General features: G+C 63.2%; 1 protein-coding gene across 1 annotated transcript; it reads right to left on the bottom strand.

Moving 5' to 3' along the window:
- Nucleotides 1–5,533: 5,533 nt before the first annotated feature.
- Nucleotides 5,534–15,555, bottom strand: ATOSB (atos homolog B). The gene is made up of 7 exons (XM_065406176.1): nucleotides 14,365–15,555; nucleotides 11,116–11,174; nucleotides 10,642–10,747; nucleotides 9,179–9,337; nucleotides 8,158–8,226; nucleotides 6,201–6,403; nucleotides 5,534–5,687 (listed from the first exon to the last, which is right to left on the bottom strand). The coding sequence occupies exons 1-7, from the start codon at nucleotides 15,553–15,555 to the stop codon at nucleotides 5,534–5,536; spliced, it is 1,941 nt and encodes a 646-aa protein (XP_065262248.1).
- Between the last annotated feature and the right edge of the window lie 248 nt (nucleotides 15,556–15,803).

Raw genomic sequence — 15,803 nt, 5'->3', positions numbered from 1 at the left:
GCGCCCAGCCGGAAGCGGGTGTGTGCGGCCGGTCCCAACCCCTCCTGCTCCGCCGGGAACACTTCCGGCTGCGGGAGACGCGCGGTTCCCCGCCGAAACCCTTCCCCCAGGAAACACTCCCTCCACGCCCGGGACCAGGGAGACGCTGGGCCAGAGCGTCCCCCACGGCCCGTACCGCCCCTCCCCCTTGGAGCGCTGTTCCCGGCGCTGTCACGAGCGAGTTGTCAGGACAGAGCGTCCCTCCAGCCGGGTGCGACACCCTCAGTCTTCCGGTTCCGGTCCGCCGGCTGCGATCGCTGCTCCTCACCCAACGTTCCGGCTCCTCCGGAGCCGGCAGGGACAGGGGCAGGGCCGCGCCCAGCCCGGGGCAGCCGCGCAGGGGCTGCCTGGCCGGGGCTCTGCGTAGGAGCCGGAGCGGGGACATGGCCACTGCTTCCGGGAGCCGCTTGTGCTTAGTACCACGCGGCGCCTGCACCCTTGAACCCCTCCCTGTGCCCCAAACCCCTGCTCCCCCTCCTTCCCTCTGAGCCCCTCGGTCCCAGCCTGGAGCACCCTTCTGCACCCCCAACTCCTCATCCCCAGCCCCACCCCAGAGCCTGCACCCCCCTTTGCACCCTACTCCCCTGCCTGGAGTCCCCTCCCACACCTTGAACTCCTCATTTCAGGCCCCACCCCCTCCTACACCCCTACCCCAATTCTGTGAGCATCCATGGCCCGCCATACAATTTCTATTCCCAGATGTGGCCCTCGGGCCAAAACGTTTGCCCACCCCTGGGCTAGAGCCTGTTCCCAGGGCTGCTGTGGCAGCTGCTGCCCCCATTCCCGTGAATCCCTCCTTGGGCTGCCCCTGGTCCCCACCGTGCAGCCACTGAGCACAGGCATTTCACTGAGGTACCATGGGGATGCCTCTGGTCTCAGCCTTGCCCCCTGTGCCTCCCTACTGCCCCTTACCCCTGCTCTTTGGGGCAGGGACCATCTCTATCTGCTCTGGCCAGTGGCCAGCACACTGTGGGGTGATGCAGAATGAAGGGTAGAGTGGAGACTGCCTGGAGCAGGGACTTGGCCCCTCGGTGCAGCTTTACATAACCGCCACCCTCACTCACTAATAATGCACTTCCATCTGCAGGGAGATGGAGCCCAGAATTCCCCTCTCCTGCCCGCAGGGTGGCGGAGAACTCCAGGCACAGTACTCGATACCAGCTTTTCCTGCATGTACACAGGGAGAAGGGGCTGAGTGATGGGAGGAGGGGCACGTGAGCTGTACAAAGCACGTTCAGTGTGAGAGCAGCTCTCAGGCCAGATTTGTCAGATGGGTCTTGGCACCAAATGCCACTTTAGGGCCGTGCTCCCTTTATCTCCTTGCGCGATAGGGGCCAGTCCCAGCGCCTGTGACAGCCTCTGGCAGGAGGAACTGCACCGATGATGCACTGAGTAGGTCTAGTGCCAGTCAGAGGATGTGGGGGCACGGTGCCATTATCCCAGCTTAAGGTATGTCTCAACCTCCCTCAGCATGGGCAGCCTCTGTACAGGCCATTCCTGTGTAGGCTGCTCATAAGTTTGGCCTGAACCCGGTCCTGCTGGGGCAGGCAGTGACTCTCCTGAGTCCATCCCCCAAAGACCTCACACTTCCCAGCAATCAGGGGCACAGCTTGGGCTGCTTCACCTTGGAAGACACTGGTGTCCTGTCGCCACAGTCCAGCTCAGGTCTGGTGTTTTACTAATGGTGGCATTGAGCAGTCAGGGGAGAACATGTAACGAGAGCAAACAGGAGGCACCAACTTTCAGGGAAGTGGAGGCTTTAAGATCAGACCATGGGTACTCTGGAAGACCCCCTAATCAGGGCCTTAAACTCAGCATCATGGCTGAATCCCAGCTCACCTCATTGCACTTTGCCTGCCCCTGCAGCTTCACTGGGCTTTGGGATTCTTGTTCGCTCTCTGCCCTGACCTATTGTGAAGTGTAGCTGGGTGCTGTTGAACCAGCTGCCAGGCACTGCTATGGCTGTAAAGCACACTCGACGCCTACACATCATGAAAGGAGCTAGAGAAACAGTCCTTTTGATGGTGTCCACTATGGAAGGTTCAGTAGCCCTGGGCACTAGCTATACCCGCCAGAGTAGCTACCTCCTGGCTTGAGCAGGAGCCTGAAACCACAAAGGATGAGATCTAACGCAGCTCCCGTTCTTCAGCCGAGCTCTAGCCCCAGCCACGGCAGCCTCTCTGCTCGCCTAGCCACCGTACCTATGGAAAGTGGGAGTCTGATATGATCTTCAATGCGTTTGTGCTCACAACCCCCCAGTGAGGCAGGAAATGCTGTTAGGCAGAGGGACTAAAGGACATGCCTAGGGTCACACCGGGCACCTGTGGCAGAGCAGGGACTGGATTCCAGGTCTCCCAAATCCCAGGCTAGTGACCTACCACTGGCCATCTGGCCTCTCCTCTTAGCACAATGAAGACAACCCCCTGCGTTCCGTTTCCAAACAAACATTTATTAAATTACAAAGGAGAAGTACCAGGTACTATATTTCTTCTTCTCTTTTTTTTCAAGTTTTTGTGAGTGTTTGTTCCCCCAACTCATTTCTGGAGCAGGACGCAAGATTGTGTGAACAACAGTGCTGAGGGACCGTGCCCACCCCAGCAGCTATAGGGGCCACGGGGGAGGGGACGACCAAGCCTCCCCATGAAATGTACGAAGCAGCAGCTCTAACCTGAGGTAGCTGGGCTGAAGTCACTCGCTCCCTCAGGGGCCTGACAGCCTCCTTTGAAATGGAGAGATCACTCCGGACCCCCAGTGCCCCGGCTGCGACACAGGCACTGCACAAAGGCCTGCTGCTAAAAGTTACATTTAAAATAGCGTCCCTCCCCACCAGCTGTGGGAAGAGCTGCTCAGCTGGAGATGGTGCACGGCCTGCTGGGAACTGTAGTCCTCACTCCTGCCACCCTTGATACACAATAGGGAAGGAGGAACTCAGCCCCGGGGCCTGGCATGCGACAGTTCATGCTTCATCCTGCTGGGGGAGGTGTGTGCAGGTCTTTCCACTCCATCCTTAGGGGTCCTAGTTTAACTCCCCACCACCCTGGGTCGCAGGGAGGGCCGGATTTATACCCCCACGATCTCAGGCCAGACTCTTGCAAGCCCAACTCCTGGGCAAGGGAGAGCGCCAAGGTCTCCCCATTTCTCTGGCCACCTCCTCCCCACCCCCACTTCCCTCACATCTGGGGCCAGGACAGGCTCCATAACATTCTCTGCAGGGTTCTTCCAGGCTGGGGAGATATTGCTCCAAGCGACCCTAAATCCCATACCTGTGACTGCCCCAAACATCGAGCCCTGTGCTCGCCCCCCCCCCGGCCATTCTTTTCTCCCCAAGTTTGCTAGGTCACAGGGCTGGAGCCATTGCCCCCTACCAGTCTCCTCCTGCCATCCAATCCCGCAGTGCAGCCACTTCCAGTCACCTGCCCTGAGCACCAAGCAAGGCAGGCAGCGGCTCATTCCCAGCCAGGGGAGCTCAGGTGACTCACGGCTGAGGGACATGCAAGAATTCCCGCTGGAGGGTTCAGCCCCTGGGTCTGGAAGGGTCAGCCGGGCTGGGGTGACTCAGGCAGAGCTCACTCAACCCTCCCCAGGCAGGAGAGAGGAGCCCAGGCAGGGACTGACAGAGGGGAAGGACCATCTCGCATGGCGGGAGATGGGGTAATTACAGCCACGTGGGGCCTTGGGAGGCCAGCACTGTCTCTGCTCTCAGGCAGGGAGTTACGGGGTCAGCCCAGCCCCTAGGATCCCCCTCCTGTAACCCATCATACCAGACGTGTGGCCAGCGAGTGACCACGTGCACCCTCTGGCTTCCCCTTCTCACTTGCAAGGCCCAACTTGGCCTCACTCAGCCCGTGCCCAGCGCCTGGGGGCCAGGCTGAGCGCAGGAGCTGTCTGCTGTAGCTGGAGGGTTTGGCTTTCCTGCATCCTCAGAGACAGCCACACCTCCCACCAGCTCCAGCTGGGCAGGGGGAATCTATGGGCCAGTATTACCCCAGAACCCCGCCCCAAAGCAGCCTGGTTAGTGAGGCCCCCTGCAGGGCCCCGGGCTTCGGACCACTGCCATGCCAATCTGCAGCAGACACTCCGAAACCCTGGGTGCCCCACAGCCCTGCTCTGGGAGGGAGGGGGGAGGAGAGAGCCCCCTCCCCCTCTCACAGGGGCTTGGGCTTTCTTTGAGAAGTCTCCTGTAGCAATAACCATGACAACAGACACAGCTCAGCCCAGCTCACATGGACATTGAACAGCAGGGATGGCCAGGGAGAGGCCCCAGTACAGACCCCTTCCACCCCAGGGCTGCTGCCAGCAACTACTTCCCTGCTATCCACGGACACCCCAGGGGCTGGACTTGCCCCCAGGGGGAGGGGAGCAGGAACAGAGGCTCCCCCAACTGCCTGAACAAGGGCCCAATCCCTGGGGAGACAGGGCCCAGCAGGCCTCACGGCCTTTCCTCCGGGCCATGCGCAGGGGCACTTGCCAGCCCTCCGGTTCCTTCAGGTGGAGTTGGGGCTTCTGTAGAGAGCGCTAGGGCTAGTGAGGGCAAGAGAAGAGCCCCTTTCCCCCCCCCAGCTCTGCCAACAGCCCTCAGTCTCAGCCCACAGGCCCTGCACGTCCAGCTCTGCCAGTGCCCCTCACTCCTGACCTGCAGCCCCCTGCTAGCCCAGCCCTGGGCTCCCCCCCCCGAGCTCTGCCAGTGCCTCTCACTCCCGACCTGCAGCCCCCTGCTAGCCCAGCCCTGGGCTCCCCCCCCCAGCTCTGCCAGTGCCTCTCACTCCCGACCTGCAGCCCTGGGCTCCCCACTGCCCTGCCAGTGCCCCTCAATCCCAACCCACAGCCCCAGTCCTACCAACCAGTTCTGTTGATACCCCTCAATCCTGACTCAGTCTCCCCTGCTATTCCAGTCCTGCGTGTGTCTTGCTCAGCTCCTGCTGTCGTGCTGGGCTGCGCAGCTGGGCGTGCGACATGCACAGGGCACCAAGAGCAGAGCCCAGCGGACTCGCTGCACTTGTGATGAAGGCTGGGTTCCGAGCCACACCGTGGACCCTCCATCCTGGCTCCCCACCAACAATAAATACTAATAAATACAGTACCTCCCCCTCTGAGAGCTGACATCTGCTCCATCCCTCCCCTCGGCCTGGGAGCCAGCTCAGCTCCGGCCAATCCGAGCCCCACAGACCGAGGGTCCTCCTGCCCCCGAGCCTCCCTTGAAGGGCACGGCTTGGAGCTGTGCTGCCAGAGGCCTAGGAGCGGCTCTGACCCGCTGGGGGCACAGGAGCCAGTGTGCCAGCTCCTGCTCACGCCATGCAGCCATCTCCAGGATCCCATCCCGCCCCCCCCTCGTGCTCACTCTCTGGCACAGGCGCGAAGCTGCTGTCAAGGGAGGGGTGTGTCTGTGCCTCACCACCCCACCTCTGGGGGAGGAGACGGCTCCGCTCTCTTGCCCTTTACTTGTCTACGAAGTGCAGGGGTGAGGGTGGAGAGGGGGGCGTGGGGCTCCCCGCGCTCAGGCCCGGGGTGAGTAGCAGGGGTTCCTTGGCATCTCCGTGAAGGATTTCAGTTCGTAGGGGATCCCCGAGTCGACCTCGATCGACTTGCGGGAGAAGAGCAGCCGGATGTCGTCGTGAAGGTAGATCTTCCCCGACTTGGAGCTGTGAAACCTGAGGGCAAATGAGACTCCCTGAGGCAGAGGCCACGGGCTGCAGCAGGGAGCAGGGGGGAGCAGTCGCTCCTTTGGAGCCATAGCAGGAAGGAGGAGCTGGCAGCAGGACCAGGGTTGTGGTGTTCCCAGGGGGCTCTGGCTGCAGGAGGGGAGCTCAGCACCGCAACCCTCTCCTCCTGGCTGGCAGCTTCCCCATGACCTTCCGTCCTCCTTCAGAATGGCCACTGCTTCCCGCTGCCAAAGGCTCCAGAGCCAAGAGCTGCCCCAGGCAAGGTCACTGCCACGGCCTGGCAGCCTTGCAGGTGGCAGTCAAGATGGCCGCCATCTCCCGTTGTTCCCAGCGGTAATGAAGTCAGGCTGCCGCAAGGGGAACGGCCACCTCTGGGCTCAGAATCCTGGTCCAGGGGAAAGGGAGGTGGGAGTGGGGCAGGAGCTCCTGCCCAGAAGAGGGGCCAGCTCCAGGGTGATGGGTCCCATGGCCATCCCTCCCCCTCGCCATCTCAGCCCCTACCTCAGGTGCATCAGGTAGCAGAGGACCCTCCTGGGCGGGCTGGCGCAGGCTGGGTCGCTGGGTGTCTCGCCGGGCCCTTCCTCCCCCACGGGCACCAGGAAGATGCGGTGACGCAGAAAGGTCATGTGGTTGGCTGGCATGTCCTGGAAGTCGTACGTCACCAGGAACATCTTCACCACAGTTTTGTTAGGGTTAAATAAGGTCTGGAAATGGGGAGAGAGCAGGTCAGCTGTGGGGAGGGGGCAAGGCTGGGGTGCAGCAGGGCTGCCAGGACGTAACCAGGCTCCGCACAGAGCAGGGGCCATGGGGATGTAGGACAAGCACAGGGTGTGACCAAGTGGGAATTTTTCATAATATTTTGTATGAATACAGTGTGTGCCTCAGTTTCCCCTATGTTGTGCCTGGGTAACTAGGTGAGGGGAAAAGTTGTTTACTCTTTGCAACGATCCAGGTGTGATTGATGACTGGCTGTGTGGGGCCTGAGCCCCACGCCCATGGAGAGTCCCAGAAGACAATGGCCACTCCAGCTGCCCAGACGTTTGGCACCAAGCAACTAACGACCATGAATGGCCGACCCTCGGCAGGAAGCCAGCGGGGTCGGACCAGCTGGAGAACAAAGGGCTAAGGAGGAGGCCAGGTGACAATGGCTGCCAAGAACAAGGACAAAGGACGCAGGAGGGGCCAGGTGGGGTTGTTAAGTGTGGGCTGTTGGAAGTGGTGGGAGACGCTCCTGCACTGGGACTAAGGGGGGTCAGAGGGCTCTGGGACTGACCCAGCTGGACGTTGCTGTAACTTTCCGTTCTCAGTGTTAACTAAGGACTTTCTACTCTGTGTCCCAGACAGCTAATACCCGTCCTGCTGCTGCCCCGCTGGCTGGGAGTCGCTGCAGAGTCAGGAGGTCGGGGGGGGGGGGGCGCTGCTCCCTTTGGGGGTGCACGTCTCCCTCCGGTGTCCAGCTCAGGTGGACTCGCAGCCCGGAGCTCACGGCGTGAAGCAGGGGGGCTGGAGGCGCCGAGGGTCGGTCCCAGGAGGCCGTGAGGCTATGGGGCTGACCCCAGTGACAGTGTGACCCTAAGGGGGCTGACACACCGAAGGGATCCTCCCAGGGACTGTTCCAGAGCCGTGCGAGAGCATCGGGCCTGTGGATCCGCGACACAGGAATGGGGAGGGACTTGTTGCCAGAGGAGCTCTCCTGGCACCCACCCAGCCTGGGGCGGATGTCCGGGTACCAACGATGCAGGGGGTGAGGCTCGACGTTGGGGTCCCTCATCCCCCAAATCCACGTTGCAGGCACTGCCGTCCTGCCCAGCAACTCCTCACGCCTTCCCTGGCCTCAATCCCCAGCTCCCCCTCTAGCCCCTAACCTAGCAATGGGCGAGACGTCAGCCTTCACCCTCATGACCCCTCTGGCCTCCAGCGACTCCCGGCCCCTGCTCAGCCCTGCCTGCACTAAGAGCTTCCGAGCAGCATCCTCCGGCCATTTGAGCTCTCCAGGCCTGTAAGGGAGTGGGGTCTCCTAGTGGTCTGAGCAGGACTCCTGGGGTCCGATCCCCGCTCTGACACTGCAAGGCCCTGGACCCGAACCCTGGCCCTTCTGGGCTTCCCTTTCCCCATCTCTGAAGCCTCTACTCAAGTTCCTATAGAGATGCCCATCACTGTGGCATCTGGGCACTGCTCCCTGTTCTGCTCACTGCCAGAGCTCCTTATAACTGCCCTCCTTGCATCTCTGCTCTCGCCTTCTCCTTCCCCTGCCAGCTCCCCAGGGCTCCTGCACCGCCCCCGGGCCTGGAACACGACCGCGGTTCCTCCGGCTCCCAGAGGCTGTTCCGGACCCCTCTCTCTGGATGCTCCAGGCCCAGCTCATTCCGTGCAGCCAGACACCACCAAGCACCGATGGGCCACGGCAACCGCCCCCCACCCTCCGCCGTTGTGCCGCGGAGAACAGGAGCCGACTCACCACTTGGATGGTTCCAGCTTTGGGGACGCTGTACCCCTTCTTTCCCAAGGCTTCCAAGTCTATCACTCCCTGGGACAAGGCCAAGAGAAAGCACATGAGCCATTTTGCAGCACCGCGGGACAGCCCGGCCCCGACACAGGGCCCGGGAGTAGTCTGGGACAAGGCCGCCAGAGGCCCACCTGCCCCCTGGAAGAGACCCTCTCCCCAGCACATCGAGGTGCAGGGGCTAGACGCAGCCACACCCAGTGCCCAGGGCTGCCTGCCCAAGAGACACAGCAGAAAGGTGAAGGCGAGATCATCCAGTCTGATTGGCTGCGTGTCACAGGCCACCACCGCCCACGAAACCCAACAACCGAACTGGAGCAGAGTGTCACGGCCCACGGGAGTCAGGACGTGTGCGCCACAGGCAGAGAACAGGAAGGCCCGAGACCCCCACAATGGCCGGGAATTGATGCAGGATTCTGGCCACAGGCTGGGGAGGAGCTGGCAGAGGGTCTCCCCTCCATTAGTGCCCTGTAAGGTGGGGCGTTTCCCCCCGACAGGTTGGGGGTTCGGAGTTCACGGGTGCCGGACTCGGTGCTCTGCACCTGGGTGGGGAAATCCAGCCCACAGGGACTGGCGGCCGGCGGCCCACTGGCTTCTATACTGCTACTCACAGCTGACAATACAGAGGGGCAACCCAGGGCGGCTCCAGGTCCTGGCATGTCCTGCCAGCCAAGAATACGACGTGACCGGCCAGTCACCTTCCAGCCCTCCATTTCTAGGCCTCTAATCACGGCACAGGCAGCCCCCACCGCAACATGCCAACGCCCTCCCCCAGAGCGGTAACAAAGCCAAGCTGAGGAGTGGATCCCGAAGTCATGGGTTCGTCTCCCCCACCGGCAGCCCGGCACGTGTAGTCTCTCTGAAGAGGGGAGCCTCAGCCTGCTCCATTTTGCACTGCCCCTGCTCTGCCTGAACAGCCTGTTCCACCCTGTGTCAGCGAGCGCCCCACGCCCCCAGCCCCTGCCCAGCAGCGTACCAGGAAAGGCGAGGGCGCGCTGTGTTCCGAGATGTCGAAATAGGTCACGTCGACGGGTAAGGTGGCGTGTTGGGGGCAGTAGGAGCCGCTGGCCCCGATCTCCGCGGTGAACCCTTCAATCCTGCCCGACGGGGCGAAGCGCCCCTTCAGGATGGACTCCTGGGGAGAAGAGAGGAGGGAAGGGCGCAGCCCTCACGTGCCAATTCTGCTGCTAACCCGGAGCCTGGCCTCTCTGCGCTCCAGTCCCAAGCCAGCAGGGTCCTGCCAGGACCGTGCCCTGCACCCTGAAGGCATACATGCATCCTGCACCCCAGCCCTATGGGTACACTCACGGTGGTATCCCAGCAACCTGACCGCTTCCATCGGGGATCTTATGGTAGTGCCCGTCCGCACAGGCTCCGAGCACGCCCATGGGCATTAAAGACCCAGGGCACTCTGCGCAAGTCAGGGAGTTAATGCCAGGTCCTGGGAGAATTTACACAACTCCTCCTGAATCCCTCTTCAGTTTCAGCTCGATGCAGGATGCTTTCGTGTCCTGGCCCAGACTGGGGGGTAGGGTTGCTGTGCGCTGTTAAACAGCTGCTGCACTTCGCCCCAGAGGTGGTGGCACTGCAGCAGTGGGAGTGGCCCGTGCACTGCAGGGTGTTGTGGACGTGTGTCCATAAAGCACCTCCAGGAGGAGAGACCACAGAAGGCCACAGATTCAACGTGGACTTTAATCCCCCAGCGTCCCAGACCCAGCTGGGGGCAGTAAACCCAGCAGGCCAACTAGGACAGAGCTCTCAGCAAGAAACGGGAACTAGACTTCCCCATCCTTGGGCTGCTGGCTCTCAAGGGCAGCTGGAGCCTGGAGGCTTCTTTAGCCACAAGAGGTGAAGCTTTCAATGTTGTACCCCCCACTCCAGCCACCTGGCCTAAGCCTGTCCCATACACCTCCCTCCCCCAAGGGCCCACGAGACTGCCAGCGAGGGAGCCAGTCAGTGCCCAAGGGGCTGTTGTTTATGATGTGGGTACCTGCTCCCGACAGAGCCGGGCTGAGGCCAGCCTGTCTGATGGGCTGTGCCCCGCGCCAGGAGCAGGGGAAGAGAGGGCGAGTGCCAGGCCGGGGAAGTGCTGGGGCAGACTGCGGCTGGAAGGTCAGCTCTGCAGCAGCCTCTCCCCTCATCCTACCTGGGAAGGGCAGAGCAGCCCAGCCTGGGATCTCATAGGGCCAGGAGCGCCCTCACACATACTGCCTGCTGGGCCGAGCTGTCCCTCTGGGGCACGCTGTGAAGCACAGACCACGGGGACACGCTCAAGACCACGACAGCACCATGGGGAGGGAGAGGAACACGCAATTCCCACCCTAGGAGCCGCACAAAGGCAGCCAGTGCCAGAGCAGGCCCTAGGGGGGCTCAGTCCCCTCCCATCCCAGAGGGGCTTTCTCCCCCGTCCCGGGCCCTGGGCCTCCAGGCTGTGGTTACCTCAAAGTTCCCCAGCAGAGCATGGCTGATGGAGGTGGTGGCCCAGGAAGCTGCAGAGGGCCGGGTGCCCACAGGCCCCTTCCGGAGGCTGCTGCGGAGATGTCTCCTTCAAAGAGAAGGCAGCATCAGTGCTGGTCTCGGGCAGCCTCGGGCTCCCACTCCCGTTCTCCCCAGAGGGTCACCTGCCCCTGTCACTGGACCCCCAGAGCGCACAGCTCCCCACAAGAGGCAGGCAGGATCCACCCACCAGCTACCGAAGGGTCCAAGGGACTCCAGGTGGGAAGGGGGCTGGGGAGGATCTGTGCGGATGCACCCTGTCCCAAACAGAGGGGCCTGGGCATGGGAGGGCAATCACCCCAGGAACCAACCCCTGCGCCAGGGAAGAGAGGGGCAGCCCCCTTGCCCACAGTGCCCGGGACCCCCGCGGCTTTGCCCTGACCCCAGCAGGGGCACGAGGCAGCTCAGGACACTCACGATTTCAGGCGCAGCCCACTCTTTAGCCTTCGCCCCACCGCAGTGCCACCTGCTGAGCTCTAGGGAGACAAGAGGCCGAAGAGCTGTATTAGGGGCAGCAAACGGGCCAACTCCAGAGCACCCACCAGCCCTCTTCCAATCCAGGGCCCGCACCCACCAGCTCTTCCCATCACACACGTCAGCACCTCCCTGTCCCAGCTGGCCCCGAGAACACCCTCTCCTCCCTCAATCAGCTCTACCGACAGGACACCGGACTGTCACTCATGTCCTGTGCGCACCATTAAGCAGCCGCCATGTTCCACTCAGAGGTGGCTGCATGGTGGTGGCAGAGGGTGGTGTCTGCTGGGCCCACTCCCCACCCCCTCCCTAGATGAGAGAGACGGGGGGAGAATGGCCAGGGGCTGGCACTGGGGCTGCCTTGGCCCTGAGTGACCATCCCTGACTGCCCATTAGAGCTACAAGCTCCCCCATCCCCTCAGAGTCCCCACACCAAACTGCAGTCTCCCACGCCCCCCCCTCCCTCCCCCATACACACATGGACCAGGTCAATGCAGCAGGGCTCCCAGAGCAACAGAGATGTCGGGGACCCCCCTCTCCAGGCCCACCCCTCAGGCCCTGCACTCTATTCTCCAGGGCTGGGTCCAACCCTGGTTCTCCCAGTGGCAGGGACTCCGGCATGAGAGGCAGCTCATTCCCCCTCTTCGCTTCACCCCGTTACTCCGGGAGTCCCCTCCTGGGCATTACCACAGCCCATGGCTCCTGCCAGCCAGACCATGGAGCCACTGGAAATCTCCAGCTAGGGAATCCACAGCCAGGGCCAGAGGGGGAGATTTAACCCTTGCCTCTCTTTGGGTGGACGGTGGGCTTACCCCACCGATCTCAAGGGGCTTTCCGTGAACTCTGCTGCTCCCAGGAGTCTGTGTCAGGCACCAAGGATAGCCAAGGCCCTGGCAGGGCATGTCCCAGGTACAGGCCCAGCCGAGGGTGTCTGACAGATCCCCTCCTGCCTCCCCGCGCACGCACACACACAGACGGGGATCTGTCAGTGTCCCAGCCCCACCGGCTGCAGGCATACCGGCAACGTATGAACAGGCCCAGCGCCCCGCGAGCCGGCACAGCTCTGACAGGTACTTCCCCCAAGCTGCCCAGAGCCCTGGACCACACATTTACAGGGCAAGCAAAGGCACTGCGACATCGTCAGCATGCAGCTGGGCTTTGAATGCCCCCCATGCCCTCCATTCACCTACACACACAGAGAACACATCCCCAGGGGCCGACGCTGCAGGCAGGCCTGGAATGACACTTACCAGGAGGGGCCCTGGCATCTCTGGGTCACTAGCCAGTCCCAGGTGATTCATGCCAGGTCCCCAGTAATGCCCAGCAGACACAGCTGCGTGGCCCACCTTCCCCACAGCCAGCAGCCCCTGGGCCGAGCCCTGAGAGGTTGCGGGCAGCCAAACCTGGGCTGAGCTACCAGCTGGGAGTGGCCGACCCCCTTTATAAAGGGCACTCGCCTTTCTAGGCATTTTACCTTCTGGAAGAGACACAAAAGGGCAGCACAAAACAGAGCCACGAGCCAGCCAGCCAGCCCCCAGCCTGTGTGAAAGGGGGGTGAAGGTTCCAGGGTGCTGGACAATAGGTGGCTGCCTGGAATGGGGTGGAGAGCAGGGCTGGAGGGGAGCACTCCGAGAGCGGGGGGTTGGGGGGCTGGGAAACGGCTCCAATAAGGAACAGCCAGGGAGTCGGGAACGTCGCTGGGCTGATGGGGACGGGCGCGAGGCTGTTCACACCTCAGAGTGCCCAAGGATTGCAATCGACATGTGCCAGGCTGCAACGGGCAGCAGCAGGGCAGAACGGAGTGGGGATGTGGTTAGCTGGCCTCGTGCTCCTGACAAGCACTAGGGTGCGTGTGCCCAGCACATATGTTTGTGTATGTGTCAGGCGTGTTTGCGTGCATGCCAGCTGGGGGCAGAGCACACATCAGTCCTTGCACCAGCACATCTATCCCCCGGCCTCAGGAGTCACTGCAAGCGGCAGGCCTGCCAGAGATGGGGGGGCGCCTGTCCACTCAGCGCCACCTGACAGGGAGACGGCTAGTGAGCTGAATGGAGAGGAGACGACAGCCTGGGCCACCCTGAGCATAGGAGGGAGCAGCTGGACTGGCAGAGAGCAAATCTGGGACGGGAAGCATGGCCGAGGACTCAGTCTGTCCCCTGGCAAGGGGTCTCCGGGCCCCCTTCCCACACTCCGGGCACAGCACGGTCACCTGAGCCTCTGCCTGGCAGAGGGAGCCCCATGCTGGGAACCGCACAGACGGCGGGAGAGGCAGTCCTGGCCTGGGGAAGGGAGGCCTCTCTCTGCACTCCTGCCCTGGGGCAGCCAACCCCCATAACAGGCATCTGCAGGGGTGACTGTGCCCGGCCCACAGCGCAGAGGCCCACCAGGCACTGGGGTGCCAGGACAGCAAGACTGGGCACAGGATTTGGCTGACTCACGGTGGCAAGCAGGGTATCGGGGGGCTCGTCCCGGGCTCTGGGGAAACCAGGAACCGAGATGGGGAGGTCCCAGGCTCAGGGCAGGAAGCTTCAGAGGCCGAGCTCAGCCCTGTTGCAGTCGGCCAGGAGGGGCCCTGTCTGCCCCAGGGAGCAGCAGGAGGTTACCGGGCTCTGGGAAGCCCCTGCTCCTGCTGCGTCTGTAACGGCTAGAAGAGAACCCGCGGGCTGCCCCTCCGCACAGATAGGCCCTGCCACAAAGCGCCCACCCCAGGCAGCGTCACAGGACAGGCGCCTGCTGCTCTCGGGGCTCCGGGATCCTCAGACTCTCCTGCACCCCCCGGCTCCAGCTGCCGCCTCTCCCACTGCACCAATGCTGCACTTTCCCCCACATGCCCCCAGGGAGCTGGAGAGGGTCCAGGCACCATGGCCAGGCAGCTCTCACTGCAGGCCGAATGCTGCCAGGGGGCAGAGACCTGCACGCCAGGCTCCAAACCCTGCTACGGGTGGAGTCAGCAGACGAGCCCTGCACCCTGGACTCTTCCAGCCACCGGTCAGTGGGAAGGGGGGGACAGGACACACCTTACGGTCCAGCCCCTTCCCCAGCTCCCTACTGACCCAACACCGCCCTTCCACAGCGTCCTACCAATGGCCCCCACCCCATCAGCGAGCCCCTCACTGGCTTCCCATTCGCTCACCCCTTCCCCAGCTCCTCTAGGCCCACCATTCCCACCCCAGCCCTGCAGGAGGCGCTCACCTTGGCTCCTGGAAGCAGGTGGTTCCAGAAGGGGGCGCCCTTGGCATCGGTGCTGCGGCAGGCAGTCAGGATGGGGTGGCACAGCGGGACCCTCTTCTTCCTCGCCGGCACCACGCTCTCGTCTTCTGAACACGAGTCCGCCACGCCTTCGCCCGAGGGCAGCAGCTTCCTCTTAGCCGCGCAGCTGCCCCCGCCGGCCCCGGGGAGCCTGCTGCCCACACAGGGCGTTTTCTCCAAGGAGCCCAGGCCATTGCTCTCGGGGTCCGGGGCCACCAGTGGGGTGCTGGGCTCCTTGTGCCCAGTCAGCGGCTCCCCTTCTCTACCAGCCCCGTTGCTGTGGGCGGGGCTGCCCCCTGGCTGCTCCTCCCCCCTCCCACCCGAGGCTGCCCAGGATTTTTGTGCAATATTGTGCAAATCAATGTCAAGTAGATTTTGGCTGCTAGCCCTTTCCTCCCTCTGGGCCCCGTTCCCCTCCGCAGGCTGCTCCCTGGCTCCCGCCAGCCAGGGGAACTCCCTGCCCCCCACCGAGCCACAGGCTCTGGGACTCCCCAGGGGGCCATCCCCAAGCTGGGCAGGGCGACTGTCTCTCATGTGCAAAGTGCTGCAAGCTGTGTGCTGTGGCCAGGAGGAGGCAGCCTCCCGCAATCTGTCCTCTCTGCAGGCCCTGGGGCTGCCCTCCCGGGCCCCTGCCCGGCCAGGGCTGCCTTCACATCGGTGCTCCACCACTCGTAGGCCGCTGTGGGAGAAGTGCTGGGCCGAGCCGCAAAGGGACAGCTCCTCCACCAGTAGCCCGTCCTCCAAGGCGTCATCATCTGGGGAGTCCTGGCCAGGGGGCAGCTCCCCAGGGACCCCGTCCTGCCTGGCCTCAGCCCCCGTAACCCCCCAGTGGGCTCGCTTGGGATCCCGCCCAGCCTCCGGAGCCCACTGCTCTGGGTACCCTCTCTTGATGGCCTGTCGCCCACCCCCGGCTCTCTGGTCTGCCGGCTCGGAGGAGCTGGAGAGGTGGGAGAAGATGGAGACCTGGTAAACCTTCTGGCGCTTGATCTCTGTCTTGTTGTAGCCCATCACGATGCTGCGGCGGGGGCAGCGCTCTGGGGCGGGCTCCAAGGCCGCCTGGCCGCCTGGCCGGGACAGGCCCGAGTCCGTGCCATGCTCCTGGGGGAGGGACGCCTCAGCATGGATGTGCCGCATGGAGCCTTAGTGGGCTGGACCCCAACCAGAGACCAAGACGAAACAGCCCATAAAGCGCCAGGGAAGGGGTGTACGGTGTCACGAGGCTGAAGAAAGGGGGTGGTGTGTCAGACCCCTTCCCTCCAGACAAGCCCTCTGCTACGGAGTGCACTGCAGCGCTGCATCTGTGGGGAGCAGAGGGGAGGGGATCAGCCTCTGGGACCTGGCCCAGCCACCCCTCCCTGGCGCTTCAGGCTCCGCTCCTGCTC

This window comes from Emys orbicularis, chromosome 6, assembly GCF_028017835.1.
Source record: "Emys orbicularis isolate rEmyOrb1 chromosome 6, rEmyOrb1.hap1, whole genome shotgun sequence".
NCBI classification, from domain to species: Eukaryota; Metazoa; Chordata; order Testudines; family Emydidae; genus Emys; species Emys orbicularis.
This window is presented reverse-complemented; position numbering and strand designations above follow the sequence as displayed.

What these genes read in the sequence shown, in the direction of transcription:
- ATOSB (XM_065406176.1), bottom strand. Translation starts at nt 15,555, where the DNA reads ATGCGGCACATCCATGCTGAGGCGTCCCTCCCCCAGGAGCATGGCACG. An exon ending in CTCTGCTGGGGAACTTTGAG is followed by an intron (nt 9,338 to 10,641) that starts GTAACCACAGCC and finishes TCTTCTCCCCAG; the next exon opens with GAGTCCATCCTGAAGGGGCG. An exon ending in TGCTACCTGATGCACCTGAG is followed by an intron (nt 5,688 to 6,200) that starts GTAGGGGCTGAG and finishes ATTTGCCCTCAG; the next exon opens with GTTTCACAGCTCCAAGTCGG.